Below are 16,504 nucleotides of genomic sequence, written 5' to 3'. Positions count from 1 at the left end.
TACATGATGGCTCTATACACCATGACTCTATACATGATGGCTCTATACACCATGAATCTGTACATGATGGCTCTATACACCATGAATCTGTACATGAAGGCTCCACACACCATGACTGTACATGAAGGCTCTATATACTCCATGACTCTGTACATGGAGGCTCCATACATCATGACTCTGTACATGGAGGCTCTATACACTATGACTCTGTACATGAGGGCTCAATACATCATGACTCTGTACATGAATGCTCTATACACCATGACTCTATACATGATGGCTCTATACACCATGACTCTGTACATGATGGCTCTATACACTATGGCTATTCATGATGGCTCTATACACCATGACTCTGTTCAAGAAGGCTCTATACACCATGACTCATTACATGAAGGCTCCATACACCATGACTCTGTACATGAGGGCTCTATACACCATGACTCTGTACAAGAAGGCTCTATACACCATGACTCTGTACATGGAGGCTCTATACACCATAACTCTGTACATGGAGGCTCTATACACCATGACTATACATGAAGGATCTATACACCATGACTCTATACATGAAGGCTCTATGCACCATGACTCTGTACATGAAGGCTCTATACACTATGACTCTGTACATGAAGGCCCTATACACAATGACTCTATACATGATGGCTCTATACACCATGACTCTGTACATGATGGCTCTATACACCATGACTATACATGATGGCTCTATACACCATGACTCTGTACACGATGGCTCTATGCACCATGACTGTACATGAAGGCTCTATACACCATGACTCTGTACATGGAGGCTCTATACACAATGACTCTGTATATGTAGGCTCTATACACCATGACTCTATATATGACGGCTCTATACACCACGACTCTGTACGTGATGACTCTATACACCATGACTCTATACATGGAGGCTCTATACACCATGACTCTATACATGATGGCTCTATACACCATGACGGTACATGAAGGCTCTATATACACCATGACTCTGTACATGGAGGCTCTATACACTATGACTCTATACATGATGGCTCTTTACATTATGATTCTGTACATGGTCGCTCTATACACTATGACTCTATACATGATGGCTCTATACACCACGACTCTGTACATGAAGGCTCTATACACCATGACTGTACATGGAGGCTCTATATACAACATGACTCTGTACATTGAGGCTCTATACACTATGACTCTATACATGATGGCTCTATACACCGTGACTCTGTACATGAAGGCTCTATACACCATGACTGTACATGAAGCTCTATATACACCATGACTCTGTACATGGAGGCTCTATACATCATGACTGTACATGGAGGCTCCATACACCATGACTCTGTACATGGTGGCTCTATACACCATGACTCTATATATGATGGCTCTATACACCACGACTCTGTACATGATGGCTCTATACACAATGACTATACATGATGGCTCTATACACCATGACTGTACATGAAGGCTCTATATACACCATGAGTCTATACATGATGGCTATGACACTATGTCTCTATACATGACACTATGACACTATGTCTCACTATGTCTCTATACATGATGACACTATGTCTCTATACATGATGACACTATGTCTCTATACATGATGGCTCTATACACAATGACTCTGTACATGGAGGCTTTATACACTATAACTCTATACATGATGACTCTATACACCATGACTCTATACATGATGGCTCTATACACCATGAATCTGTACATGATGGCTCTATACACCATGAATCTGTACATGAAGGCTCCACACACCATGACTGTACATGAAGGCTCTATATACACCATGACAGTATATGGAGGCTCCATACACCATGACTGTACATGGAGGCTCTATACACTATGACTCTGTACATGAGGGCTCTTTACACCATGACTCTGTACATGAATGCTCTATACATTATGACTCTATACATGATGGCTCTATACACCATGACTTTGTACATGATGGCTCTATACACCATGACTATACATGATGGCTCTATACACCATGACTCTGTACAAGAAGGCTCTATACACCATGACTCTGTACATGAGGGCTCCATACACCATGACTCTGTACATGAGGGCTCTATACACCATGACTCTGTACATGGAGGCTCTATACACCATGACTATACATGAAGGCTCTATACAAAATGACTCTATACATGAAGGCTCTATACACCATGACTCTATACATGAAGGCTCTATACACCATGACTCTGTACATGAAGGCTCTATACACCATGACTCTATATATGAAGGCTTTATACACCATGACTCTATATATGAAGGCTTTATACACCATGACTCTGTACATGAAGACTCTATACACCATGACTCTGTACATGAAGGCTCTATACAACATGACTCTATACATGAAGGCTCTATACACCATAACTCTATACATGAAGGCTCTGTACACCATGACTCTGTACATGAAGGCTCTATACACCATGACTCTGTACATGAAGGCTCTATACACCATGACTCTATATATGAAGGCTTTATACACCATGACTCTATATATGAAGGCTTTATACACCATGACTCTGTACATGAAGGCTCTATACACCATGACTCTGTACATGAAGGCTCTATACAACATGACTCTATACATGAAGGCTCTATACACCATAACTCTATACATGAAGGCTCTGTACACCATGACTCTGTACATGAAGGCTCTATACACCATAACTCTATACATGAAGGCTCTATATACCATGACTCTGTACATGGAGGCTCTATACACTATGACTATGTACATGAAGGCTCTATACACAATGACTCTATACATGAAGGCTCTATACACCATGACTCTGTACATGAATGCTCTATACACCAGGGCTCTATACATGGAGGCTCTGGGCATAAAGAGCTACACCAACATTACACGTGACCAAGAGATCACATCAAACTCCTAACTCGAGATATTGATTCCAAAAGTCATAAGTTTTAGTTACTGGCTGTGTGCAGTTTTCCTGCTACTCTTGTTCCAATATTTGCTGGAAACATATGACGAATGACTCGTGGGGCCCAATTAATGTTCGATGGGGACAAACACAGTCTGATTGTTCCATGTGATGGATGGTGCGTGATGTCATATGACTGATGAAAAACTCTCGTTCGGGACCATTAGAGCCATTGACTCTCTGTTAACTGTCCCAGAAACAGTCCGTGTCTCTAGTTACCAGTACAGTACTGTGCCCTCCCAGCCCTGAGCACTTCCCAGCACTGAGCACCTCCCAGAATTGAGCAATCTATCCCCGCACTGAGCACCTCAACCCAAGCACTTAACACTGCCGTATCTTTACTGAATTCATTGGGAGGTTGATAGATCACGCCTTTGTGATTTCTTTGTAATCTAAGAATATAGTTATGCGTAAATTAACGCATAACTATATTCTACCCACTTCAAGACCCCGAACCAACATTGAAGCAGCAAGAGAAAATGTGGGCCAATAAACCTTTTGTAGTTACTTCCATTTGTGAGGGAATCTAGATTCCCTCAGCTAGTTTTCCTAGTTTCTAGATTAGGCTAGTCGCTCTAGGGACTTTAGAAACTGAAGCTTTCAAACTAACATATACTTGTGGGGTGTTGAATGAAAGCTTATGTTATGGACTATCATTTGTGAGTAGTCAGAAGTCTGTGATTGCTCTGTAGAGAGAATTACAGAGATTTTCCTGTTTCTGTGAAATAGGATGAGGAGGTGAGAGTGAAGTGGTATGAGAGGTACTTGACTAAAACCGTTAGGTGGGGGGAGAGTGGGGTGAACGTTGCCCCCCCCCCCCCACCAAGTGAAACATTGCGCCATTGTCTTTTTAGGCCTCCCCCTCCTTGTGACGTCATAGGACGCTTGAGGGTGAGTGAGGCTGTGATTAGGGTAGGCATGTGTGCTCCGAGCTGTGTTTTGGCGCGAAAGGCTGTGATTGGTAGCGGCACGAGGGAACAGTGCCGGCTTCGTGCCAATTGGTCAAGACAAAGTAGGGAGGAGGTATGGGCATTTTGAGTTTCCTTAGCCCGGGAAATCATCGGTCTGAGCAGGGTAGCAGGTGGACGAGGACGTGTCTGGGTGGAGGGGGGGGGAGATTTCCCCCTCCACCCCCCGTTAATCGCGGACGTTACCGTGTTAACTATCAGGGATGGTACTCCTGCCATCCCGGGTTGTGTCTAGGCCCAATTTTCGTGAAATTTGAGGGCCGACGAGGTACGGAAGGACCAGTAAAATAGCCTCAGAGACAGTGGGCACCCATGAGGCAGCTGGCAGAGCCTCATGGTGTAACAGGCGGTTCAAATAACCTGTCTAGTGTTGATGACAATTGGCGGAGTACGTACAGGACCTCCTAGTTTAATTGTGGTGAGATTACAGGCCCCTGTGGGACTTTGAATTCCGCCAGGCGGAGTCAGTGTGGGGACGCCGGCCATTGTCACCCCAGTGTAGAGCAAGGCAGGCTCTGGTTTGCTGGAGTTGTTGGTGATTCCTCAACCACGTGTGTTTGCCCGGGGGCCACCCCCAGGCCACCCCAGGCCACCCGGCCGCATGGCCCGGCCACCCGCCCGCCCGCGCGCCGGCTACCCAACCTGCCTGCCCGCGCGCCGGCTACCCCCCCCCCCCCTCTCAGCTTGGGAGGGGCGCTGTGGGCCACGCGGTGGCCACATGCCTTGGCCACCCCCTTGGGCCACTTGGCCACTTTCCCGGGACAGCCTAGGGCCACATCTTGTCGACATATGAGGAGCAAGCTAAGTGTTGACAGCTAGAGTGGTAGTGACCTGGGAAATGGGTGGTGGTTTGCCACTGACAGGGTGACGTTTGCCTTAGCCATGGGGTCATCTCGCCCTCCAGTGCAGAGGACATTGTCGGCTGGTCTAGCGTTTACGGTGCCGGTGGATCATCCATTGGTTGGTGTCGCCCTGGTGGACGTGCTTCATGTGCAGCTGTCGGACCTGGTGGGCGTCCAGCTGCTTCAGGGCAACCGTGCTGTGGTCAAGTTCCGCCTCCAGGCTGCCTTTCAGGTGTTTCTCGAGCGTTGTGAGGGGCGTGTTTACCCACTCCCTGATTCAGCTGGCTCAGTTAAGGTGGTGAATCTTAGTGTCACCTTGACGTCTGTGGCGGTGCATGGTGCCCCCTTCGAATTTCAGGACGACTTTTTAACCTCCTGTTTTGAGCGATTTGGGACCGTGTTAAGTGTTCGTTGGAACAAGGTCGTTGCCGGGCACTGTGTTGGTATGCTTGACGGCTCCCGCACCCTGACGATGTCGCTGAAGTGTAGTGTACCGTCGTCGATGTCCGTGTTGGGTTACACGCTCCGCTGCTTGTACCGGGGTCAACCGCGCACCTGTTATCGGTGTGGTCACGAGGGTCACCTGGCTGCGGCGTGCGACGTGGGAGCACCTGGTCGGGTGCATGTTTTTCGTGCAGAGGATTTCCCGCCCTTGTTCCGTTCGGACGGTTCTGAGGACGGAGTAGGTGCTGTGCCTGAGGCGCCTGATTGCCTGTCTGCTGCTCCGCCTGTTGAGGCGAGTTCTACGGCCTGTGCGACACGTCAGGTGACTGCTGTGGCCCCTGGGGTTGTTGAGCCGGTGTGTGTGGGTGTCGAGCCGTCGCCTGAGCTGCGTGTAGTGCAGGATGTCTCGGTGGAGATCCATGTCCCACCCCCGCCTGTGGATGTGATACCGGCTCCCGGGAACGTGGGTTCTGCTGTTTTAGAGGGGGTGCTTCGGCAGGGGGAGGTGCCTGCCGTGCCTGTGTGTGTTGGTGACTGTAGTTCTGCTCTTTCCGTCCCTTTGCAGAAGCGTGCGCGTCGGTGTTCTGAGGCTGTTTCCCTGGATGATGTGGACAGTGTGGGTGATGTGGCCTCTGTGGACTCTTCGGACGGTGCGGGTGTGGCCTGTGTGGATGTAAAGATGGTGGCCGTGCCTGCGGCGGGGCCTGCTGGGCGTGGTGTGGTGAGGCCTGTCTCGAAGCGTTCACGGCGGGCTCGGAGTGTGTCTCCCCTTCGTGGTGTGCCCTGGGAGGAGGTGGGGGAGTATGGTTATCTGGCGCCCCCCGCCGAGAATGATGGTGCTGTGAGGGGCTCCGAAGTTGCTACCTGTGCCTCTCCTCCTGCGTCTCCTGCTGTTGGATCTCCGCAGTGGGGGGTTGTCCCTGATGATCGGGACCTCGTCGTGATGTTGCGGAAAGATGTGCGCCAGAGGGCCTCGGCTCCTGTGCCCGGTGGTGGGGTCGGTGCCGCGCCTGCGTCCCCTGCTGTATCCCCTCCTTCTTTGCTCCAGTCTGGGGATTGCCTAGTCCCGTCTGCTGGGGTCGTGCCCTGTGAGGGTCCGGAGTTGGGCCCTTATCGGGATGCCCGGGTGCTTCCGATCCCGTGGTGCTCGTCCACTGTCTGGGTGTCGCGGGTGAAGGAGTTTGTGTATAGGGTGCCTGATAGGATGTCTCAGCCGAGGGCGCCGCCTGGTGGCCGGCTGCCCGCTGACCTGCGGGTGATTTGGGAAGCGTACTGCTTGCGCTTTCCGATACACAAGTTTCCGGAGAAGTATTAGTTCCCGTCTTGCGCACGCTGCTAAGCCGTGCATGGATCAGCTGCCACCGTGATCACGACCCCCCCCCCCCCGCACCCCCCCGGTGCGGGGTGTCTCCCTCTAACGTTCGCCTCTGTTTTCGTCGCCACTCTTCTCTCTACGACCCATCACATCTACCGCTTTTGACTTTCTTCTCCTCCTGACCGTCAACGCGTCTCCTTACATCTGTCCTGGTGCAGTCATCGGGAGGGTTACCCCTTCATGCAAACTGCGCCTATTCTCAAGAAGACCTGGGAAATGAGTGAAAGGAGGAGGTTAGACGTGAGTAAAATTATCATTGTGTACAGTGTGATGAGTACCGGTGGAAATTCCCGGTAACAGTTGTCTCATAGCCCCACCAGGCTAGGGAAGCAGCTGAGAGACAGCTGTCTGTAGCACGTCCAGGTGACTGGTAGGACGGTACCTGGAGATACATGTTGTACACGACCACTCTGTAGTTATATATATATATATATATGTGTGTGTAGTCTGACTCGAGTATGGACCGGTCAGTGTAGAGATTTACCATATAAGTGATCCAGCCTGTCGATTCTATATAATCGTTCAGACTTGATTAATGCCATAGAGTACCGTATATAAATTGTATCATTAGAGGTAGGCAGGCCAGGTTGCAGGGACGTCAGTGGGTACCCTGAGGTCTGTGTAGTTAGTTACATTTACCTGATGATATAATTTTCATTGATTATGTGAATGCCATTTCTATGTGTTCATGTGCATGCTTTATGTACTGTGCTGTGTGGTGAGTCAGTAGATGTGATTGCTGACTGATTGCCTAATGATGTCATTAGCATGTGGGGTATGCTGACGGCATCATTATGTTGCAGGTTTGTGCAGTGTTGTTATCAGTTATACGATATTGCTGCCCTAGGAGCTGTGTTGAGGGTTTAAGGGACCTCTAGGATTATTCAGGGGAATTCACAGTACTTAATGAGAGCAGGCAGTTGATGGGTTAATTGCCTTGCTGAGGTAAGTGTGTGTTCACAGTAGTCCTTTGCAACGGTTGCAAGAAAAGGGGGGCAGTAATATTGGTATACTCTTGTGTGTTGCACAACCATGTGTCATTATTGTGTGGGCACAGTAATTAACGAGTTGCAGTAGCCGCAACCGTATGTGGGCAGTGCATTTGTGTTGTTGCATGCCATTGTAGTGTGACCTATGTAACACTGGGGTTACTTTGTTTCTTTAAGTTGTGTTGAGGACTTAAAGATTCAGTGAGTTAATAATTGGGGAATTAACTGGATAAGGGGTGCACACTTATTGTGGAGTGAGTGAGGGCTGTTATGAGAGAGAACAGTGTTGAGCTTGAGTGAGATACGTCTCGGGAGCAATTAATTGTCCGTGTGACAACTAATTGACCACTCTAGCTAATTATGTAATTAGCCTTCTCATCATGAATGCACATAGTGGGAGAGGATCTGTCAGAGTCTGTCAGTATTTGTGTTAACATAATTTTCTCGAGACTAATTACCTTTCTGGGGTATAGCAATTAGTGGCTCATGTTAATTAGTGGAGTAATTAACATCTGGAGAGCTCCGATGAGCCGGTAAAGCGAGGTCATGGAGCTAGCATAAATCGTTGTATTAATCATATCCTGTCTGAGGACAGTGGATTAATGGCACTTATTAGTTAATTTGGGGTAATTAACTCCTTTCCCGTGAATTCACAGTGTTTGATGAGACCTGCTTAGGCAGTGCGGAGTGAGACGTATTTATGGATGATTAATTATCGGTCCTGGTGACAGTTAATTAATGGCTCGGAGTTAATTAGGGTAATTAACACTCACTAGAAATTTTTTGACACAGACTGTTGAGAAGCTGCCAAGTTAGGGTAGGCTTAGTTAACGTAACTCAATGGAGATGTAATTAGTGGTCTGTTTGACCTTAATTAAGAATTACTCACTGAATACTTGCAAGGAGTCAAGTGTGATGGAATATAAGTTTGAGTTATTGATAACAAGAGACAAGTGTTAAAGATTAACGTAGAGTATCATCATGTTGTTGTCTAGTGGGAGACAATTGTTTGTGATTACCGTAGTACTTTGTTGCTGACTGCTGCGATCAGTCAATTAACGTAATTAATCACTTAAGGCAATTTCTTTTGGTTGTCGTCTGGTGACGAGAGTAGAGTCATCTAGGGATCTGTGGAGCTGTGTCCCAGAATCCCGCCTTGCCTGTCTTTGTTACTGTTTACAGGGCAACTTCTTGTAGGGAGTTGCAAAGAGTGTTCACACTGGGTTGTGATAGGGGGGTCACTGTTGGACTACCCGCCTAGTTACGTGGGTCTCTCCTGGGGGGCGGGAGGACCCCTAAGTTTGTGATTATAGTAGCTGTCAGGGAAACCGAGACACTATTGATTGCATGCTTGTGTCTTCAGTGGATATCCTTCATTTGTTCAGTTAGTTCATGTTGTCAGCCCGAAGTGTCAGCAAGATGGAGACTGCTGTCACTTCTCAAGGGGCTGTTGAATAGCTGTGTTGCAAATGCCACTTGATGGACAATAACGTAACCATTCGCTGTGGTGTAACTTAGTCTGTGATATTTTTCTTTGATTTGCAATATTGCGTCATCAGTGGGCACACCTGTGTTCAGGTTAGTTCAGTATGCAGCCGCACAGCAAGGGTTGCTATATAGCTGTTTGTTATCGTGCCACTGGATGGACATTAACGTAACGTAAACTCGGTAATGTAGTAGTTAGTCTCTTGTTATTAATAAATTGTTATGTCATAGAAAACGGTCTTTGATGTCAACCCTTCAACCATATTATTCCACCATATTTCTGCATATTATTAAATATTGATGTGATCTTGATATGACGGCTGTTCTTGGGAATTCGAATTCCAATTCATAGCGCCACATCAAATATAAATATTTGATTGTGAGAACCCGTCGGTTACCCTTTATTAGTTTTAACGTCCTGTTTAACTAGGAGGAACCAGCGGCCTATTGTTGACAGGTTTTCACCCCTAGTGGTGGAGGCCTGGCGGTTTGCTCCCGCTTTTCCTTTTTCTATTGGACTCATGCTTAACTGCCGTGAGCAGCCTTTAAACTTGTAGTCCACCTCCTAAGGGAGGTAGGCGTAGAAAAAAATCTCACACCATTCTTATGTTTTCATACCCATTGATTCGTGTTCTGTCACCTCACCCAAAACAAATAAAAAGCATGATGTATGTTAAGTGTAACCCAAGTCTTTAAAAATGTATGAAGCCTTACGAAACGCTTCTAGGCATCAGACCAAAAATATAAATGTAAAAAAATTATTGTGGAGAGTTAATTTTTCAATTAACATCGATAGTGAAGATACTTGGCTTATTAGGCAAATCGGGCCTTGCATAGTAGGCTGAGAAGTGCGTTCTGGCTACTAGGTACGACATATATATATATATATATATATATATATATATATATATATATATATATATATATATATATATATATATATATATATATATATATATATATATATATATATATATATATATATATATATATCAAATGCATAAATGCATAACCATAACCATCAAATGCATAATAAAGCACAAAAAATATTAAAAAAAAAATATTTAAGGAAGGGGGTGGTAGGAGAAAAGCACACAGAAACTGTATTGGAGGGGATCTAAACATTCCCTCTAATGCGTTATGCGTGGTTTCCTCCGAGGCTATGGGTCCCCCTTCTTCCAGCTAGAGGTGGTACTCTATTTATATATATATATATATATATATATATATATATATATATATATATATATATATATATATATATATATATATATATATATATATATATATATATATATATATATATATATATATATATATATATATATTGGTGTATACTGGCAGCAGGTTTTCTTTCAAACATGTTTCATTGAATATGACTGCATATTCTGTATTTATTATTTTCTGGTTTAGGGCTTCTATCCCTCTAACTATTTTCTTAGCATCAGGGCTTAGTTGAAATAGAAGTTCTCCAAAACTCATTTTCGTACTTTTAAGGTGAAGAACAGAAGTGATTTACTATAGAATGTATTACACTTATTTATACAATTTGCACAACGTTTCGAACCTCCATGGTTCATTCTCAAGTGAAGAGATTTTACAATGCTGGTTGATTTTATACCCGCACTGGGTCAGGTGATAGAGACAATTAAGGTGAAAACATGGGGAGATACATAAGAGATAAATGTGGGGTGAAACATAAGAACAGAGGCAACTGCAGAAGGCCCATTGGCCCATACGAGGCAGCTACTATCTACATACAAAGATTAATCCAAATCACTTCTTTTCCTCGCCTTAAAAGTACGAAAATGAGTTTTGGAGAACTCTTATTTCAACTAAGCCCTGATGCTAAGAAAATAGAGGGATAGAAGCCCATATTCAATGAAGCATATATATATATGAAAATAATTAATACAGAATATGCGGTCATATTCAATGAAACATATATATATATATATATATATATATATATATATATATATATATATATATATATATATATATATATATATATATATATATATATATTTATTTATATATATATTCAGCTCAGTAACATTAAACAGGTCTACAAAGCAATAGCAACAATGAGCTATTTAACTAAAAAATACATAATGTTTTCAAGAAAAATTCCACTGTTTCGTTGCTTTGTGAACATAGAACAAGTTGGAGTGGTAGTGAAGAATACATAGGGCTGGAGCCGAGTTGTTTGCTTCGTTAGAACTGTCGCACTCTTCCTGTGATGGTCGTTAAATATTGTTGGGATTTAACGCTGTTTGGACACAATTACTGGGAGCTGCATGTTTGTTAGACCTACAGGGGAAGAATGGGTAGGAGCAGGGGCGGTAGTGGTCAGCAGCACGGGCTGTAGTGGTCAGCAGCAGGGGTGGTAGTGGTCAGCAGCAGGGACGGTAGTGGTCAGCAGCAGGGGCTGTAGTGGTCAGCAGCAGGGGTGGTAGTGGTCAGCAGCAGGGGTGGTAGTGGTCAGCAGCAGGGGCTGTAGTGGTCAGCAGCAGGGGTGGTAGTGGTCAGCAGCAGGGGTGGTAGTGGTCAGCAGCAGGGGCGGTAGTGGTCAGCAGCAGGGGCGGTAGTGGTCAGCAACAGGGGCTGTAGTGGTCAGCAGCAGGGGTGGTAGTGGTCAGCAGCAGGGGTAGAAGTGGTCAGCAGCAAGGGCTGTAGTGGTCAGCAGCAGGGGCGGTAGGGGTCAGCAGCAGGGATGGTAGTGGTCAGCAGCAGGGATGGTAGTGGTCAGCAGCAGGGATGGTAGTGGTCAGCAGCAGGGATGGTAGTGGTCAGCAGCAGGGGCGGTAGTGGTCAGCAGCAGGGGCGGTAGTGGTCAGCAGCAGGGGCGGTAGTGGTCAGCAGCAGTGGTGGTAGTGGTCAGCAGCAGGGGTGGTAGTGGTCAGCAGCAGGGGCGGTAGTGGGCAGCAGTAGGGGCGGTAGTGGTCAGCAGCAGGGGCGGTAGTGATCAGCAGCAGGGGCGGTAGTGGTCAGCAGCAGTGGTGGTAGTGGTCAGCAGCAGGGGTGGTAGTGGTCAGCAGCAGGGGCGGTAGTGGGCAGAAGCAGGGGCGGTAGTGGTCAGCAGCAGGGGCGGTAGTGGTCAGCAGCAGGGGCGGTAGTGGTCAGCAGCAGTGGTGGTAGTGGTCAGCAGCAGGGGTGGTAGTGGTCAGCAGCATGGGCGGCAGTGGGCAGCAGCAGGGGCGGTAGTGGTCAGCAGCAGGGGCGGTAGTGATCAGCAGCAGGGGCTGTAGTGGTCAGCAGCAGGGGCGGTAGTGGTCAGCAGCAGGGGCGGTAGTGGTCAGCAGCAGGGGCGGTAGTGGTCAGCAGCAGGGACGGTAGTGGTCAGCAGCAGGGGCGGTAGTGGTCAGCAGCAGGGGCTGTAGTGGTCAGCAGCAGGGATGGTAGTGGTCAGCAGCAGGGATGGTAGTGGTCAGCAGCAGGGGCGGTAGTGGTCAGCAGCAGGGGCTGTAGTGGTCAGCAGCAGGGATGGTAGTGGTCAGCAGCAGGGGCTGTAGTGGTCAGCAGCAGGGACGGTAGTGGTCAGCAGCAGGGGCGGTAGGGGTCAGCAGCAGGGGCGGTAGTGGTCAGCAGCAGGGGTGGTAGTGGTCAGCAGCAGGGGCGGTAGTGGTCAGCAGCAGGGGCGGTAGTGGTCAGCAGCAGGGGCGGTAGTGGTCAGCAGCAGGGGCGGTAGTGGTCAGCAGCAGGGATGGTAGTGGTCAGCAGCAGGGACGGTAGTGGTCAGCAGCAGGGGCGGTAGTGGTCAGCAGCAGGGATGGAAGTGGTCAGCAGCAGGGGCGGTAGTGGTCAGCAGCAGGGGTGGTAGTGGTCAGCAGCAGGGGCGGTAGTGGTCAGCAGCAGGGGCGGTAGTGGTCAGCAGCAGGGATGGTAGTGGTCAGCAGCAGGGGCAGTAGTGGTCAGCAGCAGGGGCGGTAGTGGTCAGCAGCAGGGATGGTAGTGGTCAGCAGCAGGGACGGTAGTGGTCAGCAGCAGGGGCTGTAGTGGTCAGCAGCAGGGATGGTAGTGGTCAGCAGCAGGGACGGTAGTGGTCAGCAGCAGGGGCGATAGTGGTCAGCAGCAGGGGCTGTAGTGGTCAGCAGCAGGGATGGTAGTGGTCAGCAGCAGGGGCTGTAGTGGTCAGCAGCAGGGGCTGTAGTGGTCAGCAGCAGGGGCGGTAGTGGTCAGCAGCAGGGGCTGTAGTGGTCAGCAGCAGGGATGGTAGTGGTCAGCAGCAGGGGCGGTAGTGGTCAGCAGCAGTGGCTGTAGTGGTCAGCAGCAGGGGTGGTAGTGGTCAGCAGCAGGGGTGGTAGTGGTCAGCAGCAGGGGTGGTAGTGGTCAGCAGCAGGGGTGGTAGTGGTCAGCAGCAGGGGTGGTAGTGGTCAGCAGCAGGGTTGGTAGTGGTCAGCAGCAGGGGTGGTAGTGGTCAGCATCAGGGACGGTAGTGGTCAGCAGCAGGGATGGTAGTGGTCAGCAGCAGGGATGGTAGTGGTCAGCAGCAGGGATGGTAGTGGTCAGCAGCAGGGACGGTAGTGGTCAGCAGCAGGGACGGTAGTGGTCAGCAGCAGGGGCTGTAGTGGTCAGCAGCAGGGGCGGTAGTGGTCAGCAGCAGGGGCGGTAATGGTCAGCAGCAGGGATGGTAGTGGTCAGCAGCAGGGACGGTAGTGGTCAGCAGCAGGGGCTGTAGTGGTCAGCAGCAGGGACGGTAGTGGTCAGCAGCAGGGGCGGTAGTGGTCAGCAGCAGGGGCTGTAGTGGTCAGCAGCAGGGGCTGTAGTGGTCAGCAGCAGGGATGGTAGTGGTCAGCAGCAGGGGTGGTAGTGGTCAGCAGCAGGGATGGTAGTGGTCAGCAGCAGGGACGGTAGTGGTCAGCAGCCGGGACGGTAGTGGTCAGCAGCAGGGACGGTAGTCAGCAGCAGGGACGGTAGTGGTCAGCAGCAGGGGCTGTAGTGGTAAGCAGCAGGGGTGGTAGTGGTCAGCAGCAGGGACGGTAGTGGTCAGCAGCAGGGGCTGTAGTGGTCAGCAGCAGGGACGGTAGTGGTCAGCAGCAGGGGCGGTAGTGGTCAGCAGCAGGGACGGTAGTGGTCAGCAGCAGGGGCTGTAGTGGTAAGCAGCAGGGGTGGTAGTGGTCAGCAGCAGGGACGGTAGTGGACAGCAGCAGGGACGGTAGTGGTCAGCAGCAGGGACGGTAGTGGTCAGCAGCAGGTGCTGTAGTGGTAAGCAGCAGGGGTGGTAGTGGTCAGCAGCAGGGACGGTAGTGGTAAGCAGCAGGGGCTGTAGTGGTCAGCAGCAGGGACGGTAGTGGTCAGCAGCAGGGGCGGTAGTGGTCAGCAGCAGGGATGGTAGTGGTCAGCAGCAGGGGTGATAGTGGTCAGCAGCAGGGATGGTAGTGGTCAGCAGCAGGGACGGTAGTGGTCAGCAGCAGGGATGGTAGTGGTCAGCAGCAGGGATGGTAGTGATCAGCAGCAGGGATGGTAGTGGTCAGCAGCAGGGACGGTAGTGGTCAGCAGCAGGGACGGTAGTGGTCAGCAGCAGGGGCTGTAGTGGTCAGCAGCAGGGGCGGTAGTGGTCAGCAGCAGGGGCGGTAGTGGTCAGCAGCAGGGATGGTAGTGGTCAGCAGCAGGGACGGTAGTGGTCAGCAGCAGGGGCTGTAGTGGTCAGCAGCAGGGACGGTAGTGGTCAGCAGCAGGGGCGGTAGTGGTCAGCAGCAGGGGCTGTACCCGCCAAACACATACCGAAATTACGACGTTGGTACAACGTTCGAACAAGTTTTAATACCACCTAATCAGTTATAACAACCAATATAGCAAGTTGTAACAACGTTCTAATACGTCATAAACACGTTAAGCCAAGATGTAACAACTTCATTACAAGATGTAACAAGCGGAAAATAAAGACAGTTTCGGTTTGTGTTTCCAGGGTAGTGGTCAGCAGCAGGGGCTGTAGTGGTCAGCAGCAGGGATGGTAGTGGTCAGCAGCAGGGGTGGTAGTGGTCAGCAGCAGGGATGGTAGTGGTCAGCAGCAGGGACGGTAGTGGTCAGCAGCCGGGACGGTAGTGGTCAGCAGCAGGGACGGTAGTCAGCAGCAGGGACGGTAGTGGTCAGCAGCAGGGGCTGTAGTGGTAAGCAGCAGGGGTGGTAGTGGTCAGCAGCAGGGACGGTAGTGGTCAGCAGCAGGGGCTGTAGTGGTCAGCAGCAGGGACGGTAGTGGTCAGCAGCAGGGACGGTAGTGGTCAGCAGCAGGGACGGTAGTGGTCAGCAGCAGGTGCTGTAGTGGTAAGCAGCAGGGGTGGTAGTGGTCAGCAGCAGGGACGGTAGTGGTAAGCAGCAGGGGCTGTAGTGGTCAGCAGCAGGGACGGTAGTGGTCAGCAGCAGGGGCGGTAGTGGTCAGCAGCAGGGATGGTAGTGGTCAGCAGCAGGGGTGATAGTGGTCAGCAGCAGGGATGGTAGTGGTCAGCAGCAGGGACGGTAGTGGTCAGCAGCAGGGATGGTAGTGGTCAGCAGCAGGGACGGTAGTGGTCAGCAGCAGGGACGGTAGTGGTCAGCAGCAGGGGCTGTAGTGGTAAGCAGCAGGGGTGGTAGTGGTCAGCAGCAGGGACGGTAGTGGTCAGCAGCAGGGGCGGTAGTGGTCAGCAGCAGGGGCTGTAGTGGTCAGCAGCCGGGACGGTAGTGGTCAGCAGCAGGGATGGTAGTGGTCAGCAGCAGGGACGGTAGTGGTCAGCAGCTGGGACGGTAGTGGTCAGCAGCAGGGACGGTAATGGTCAGCAGCAGGGACGGTAGTGGTCAGCAGCAGGGGCTGTAGTGGTCAGCAGCCGGGACGGTAGTGGTCAGCAGCAGGGATGGTAGTGGTCAGCAGCAGGGACGGTAGTGGTCAGCAGCAGGGATGGTAGTGGTCAGCAGCAGGGACGGTAGTGGTCAGCAGCAGGGGCTGTAGTGGTAAGCAGCAGGGGTGGTAGTGGTCAGCAGCAGGGACGGTAGTGGACAGCAGAAGGGACGGTAGTGGTCAGCAGCAGGGACGGTAGTGGTCAGCAGCAGGTGCTGTAGTGGTAAGCAGCAGGGGTGGTAGTGGTCAGCAGCAGGGACGGTAGTGGTAAGCAGCAGGGGCTGTAGTGGTCAGCAGCAGGGACGGTAGTGGTCAGCAGCAGGGGCGGTAGTGGTCAGCAGCAGGGATGGTAGTGGTCAGCAGCAGGGGTGATAGTGGTCAGCAGCAGGGATGGTAGTGGTCAGCAGCAGGGACGGTAGTGGTCAGCAGCAGGGATGGTAGTGGTCAGCAGCAGGGATGGTAGTGGTCAGCAGCAGGGATGGTAGTGGTCAGCAGCAGGGACGGTAGTGGTCAGCAGCAGGGACGGTAGTGGTCAGCAGCAGGGGCTGTAGTGGTCAGCAGCAGGGGCGGTAGTGGTCAGCAGCA

At 50.3% G+C, this 16,504-nt stretch overlaps 1 protein-coding gene across 1 annotated transcript; it reads left to right on the top strand.

Annotated features, from left to right (window-relative positions):
- Nucleotides 1–2,035: 2,035 nt before the first annotated feature.
- On the top strand, nucleotides 2,036–2,929 carry LOC138365009 (histidine-rich glycoprotein-like). Its single transcript, XM_069325105.1, has one exon. The coding sequence runs from the start codon at nucleotides 2,036–2,038 to the stop codon at nucleotides 2,927–2,929; it is 894 nt and encodes a 297-aa protein (XP_069181206.1).
- Nucleotides 2,930–16,504: the final 13,575 nt, after the last annotated feature.

This window comes from Procambarus clarkii, chromosome 15 (assembly GCF_040958095.1).
Source record: "Procambarus clarkii isolate CNS0578487 chromosome 15, FALCON_Pclarkii_2.0, whole genome shotgun sequence".
Lineage (NCBI taxonomy): Eukaryota > Metazoa > Arthropoda > Malacostraca > Decapoda > Cambaridae > Procambarus > Procambarus clarkii.
Note: the sequence above shows the minus strand (reverse complement) of the source record. Positions and strands in the feature narration are given on the sequence as shown.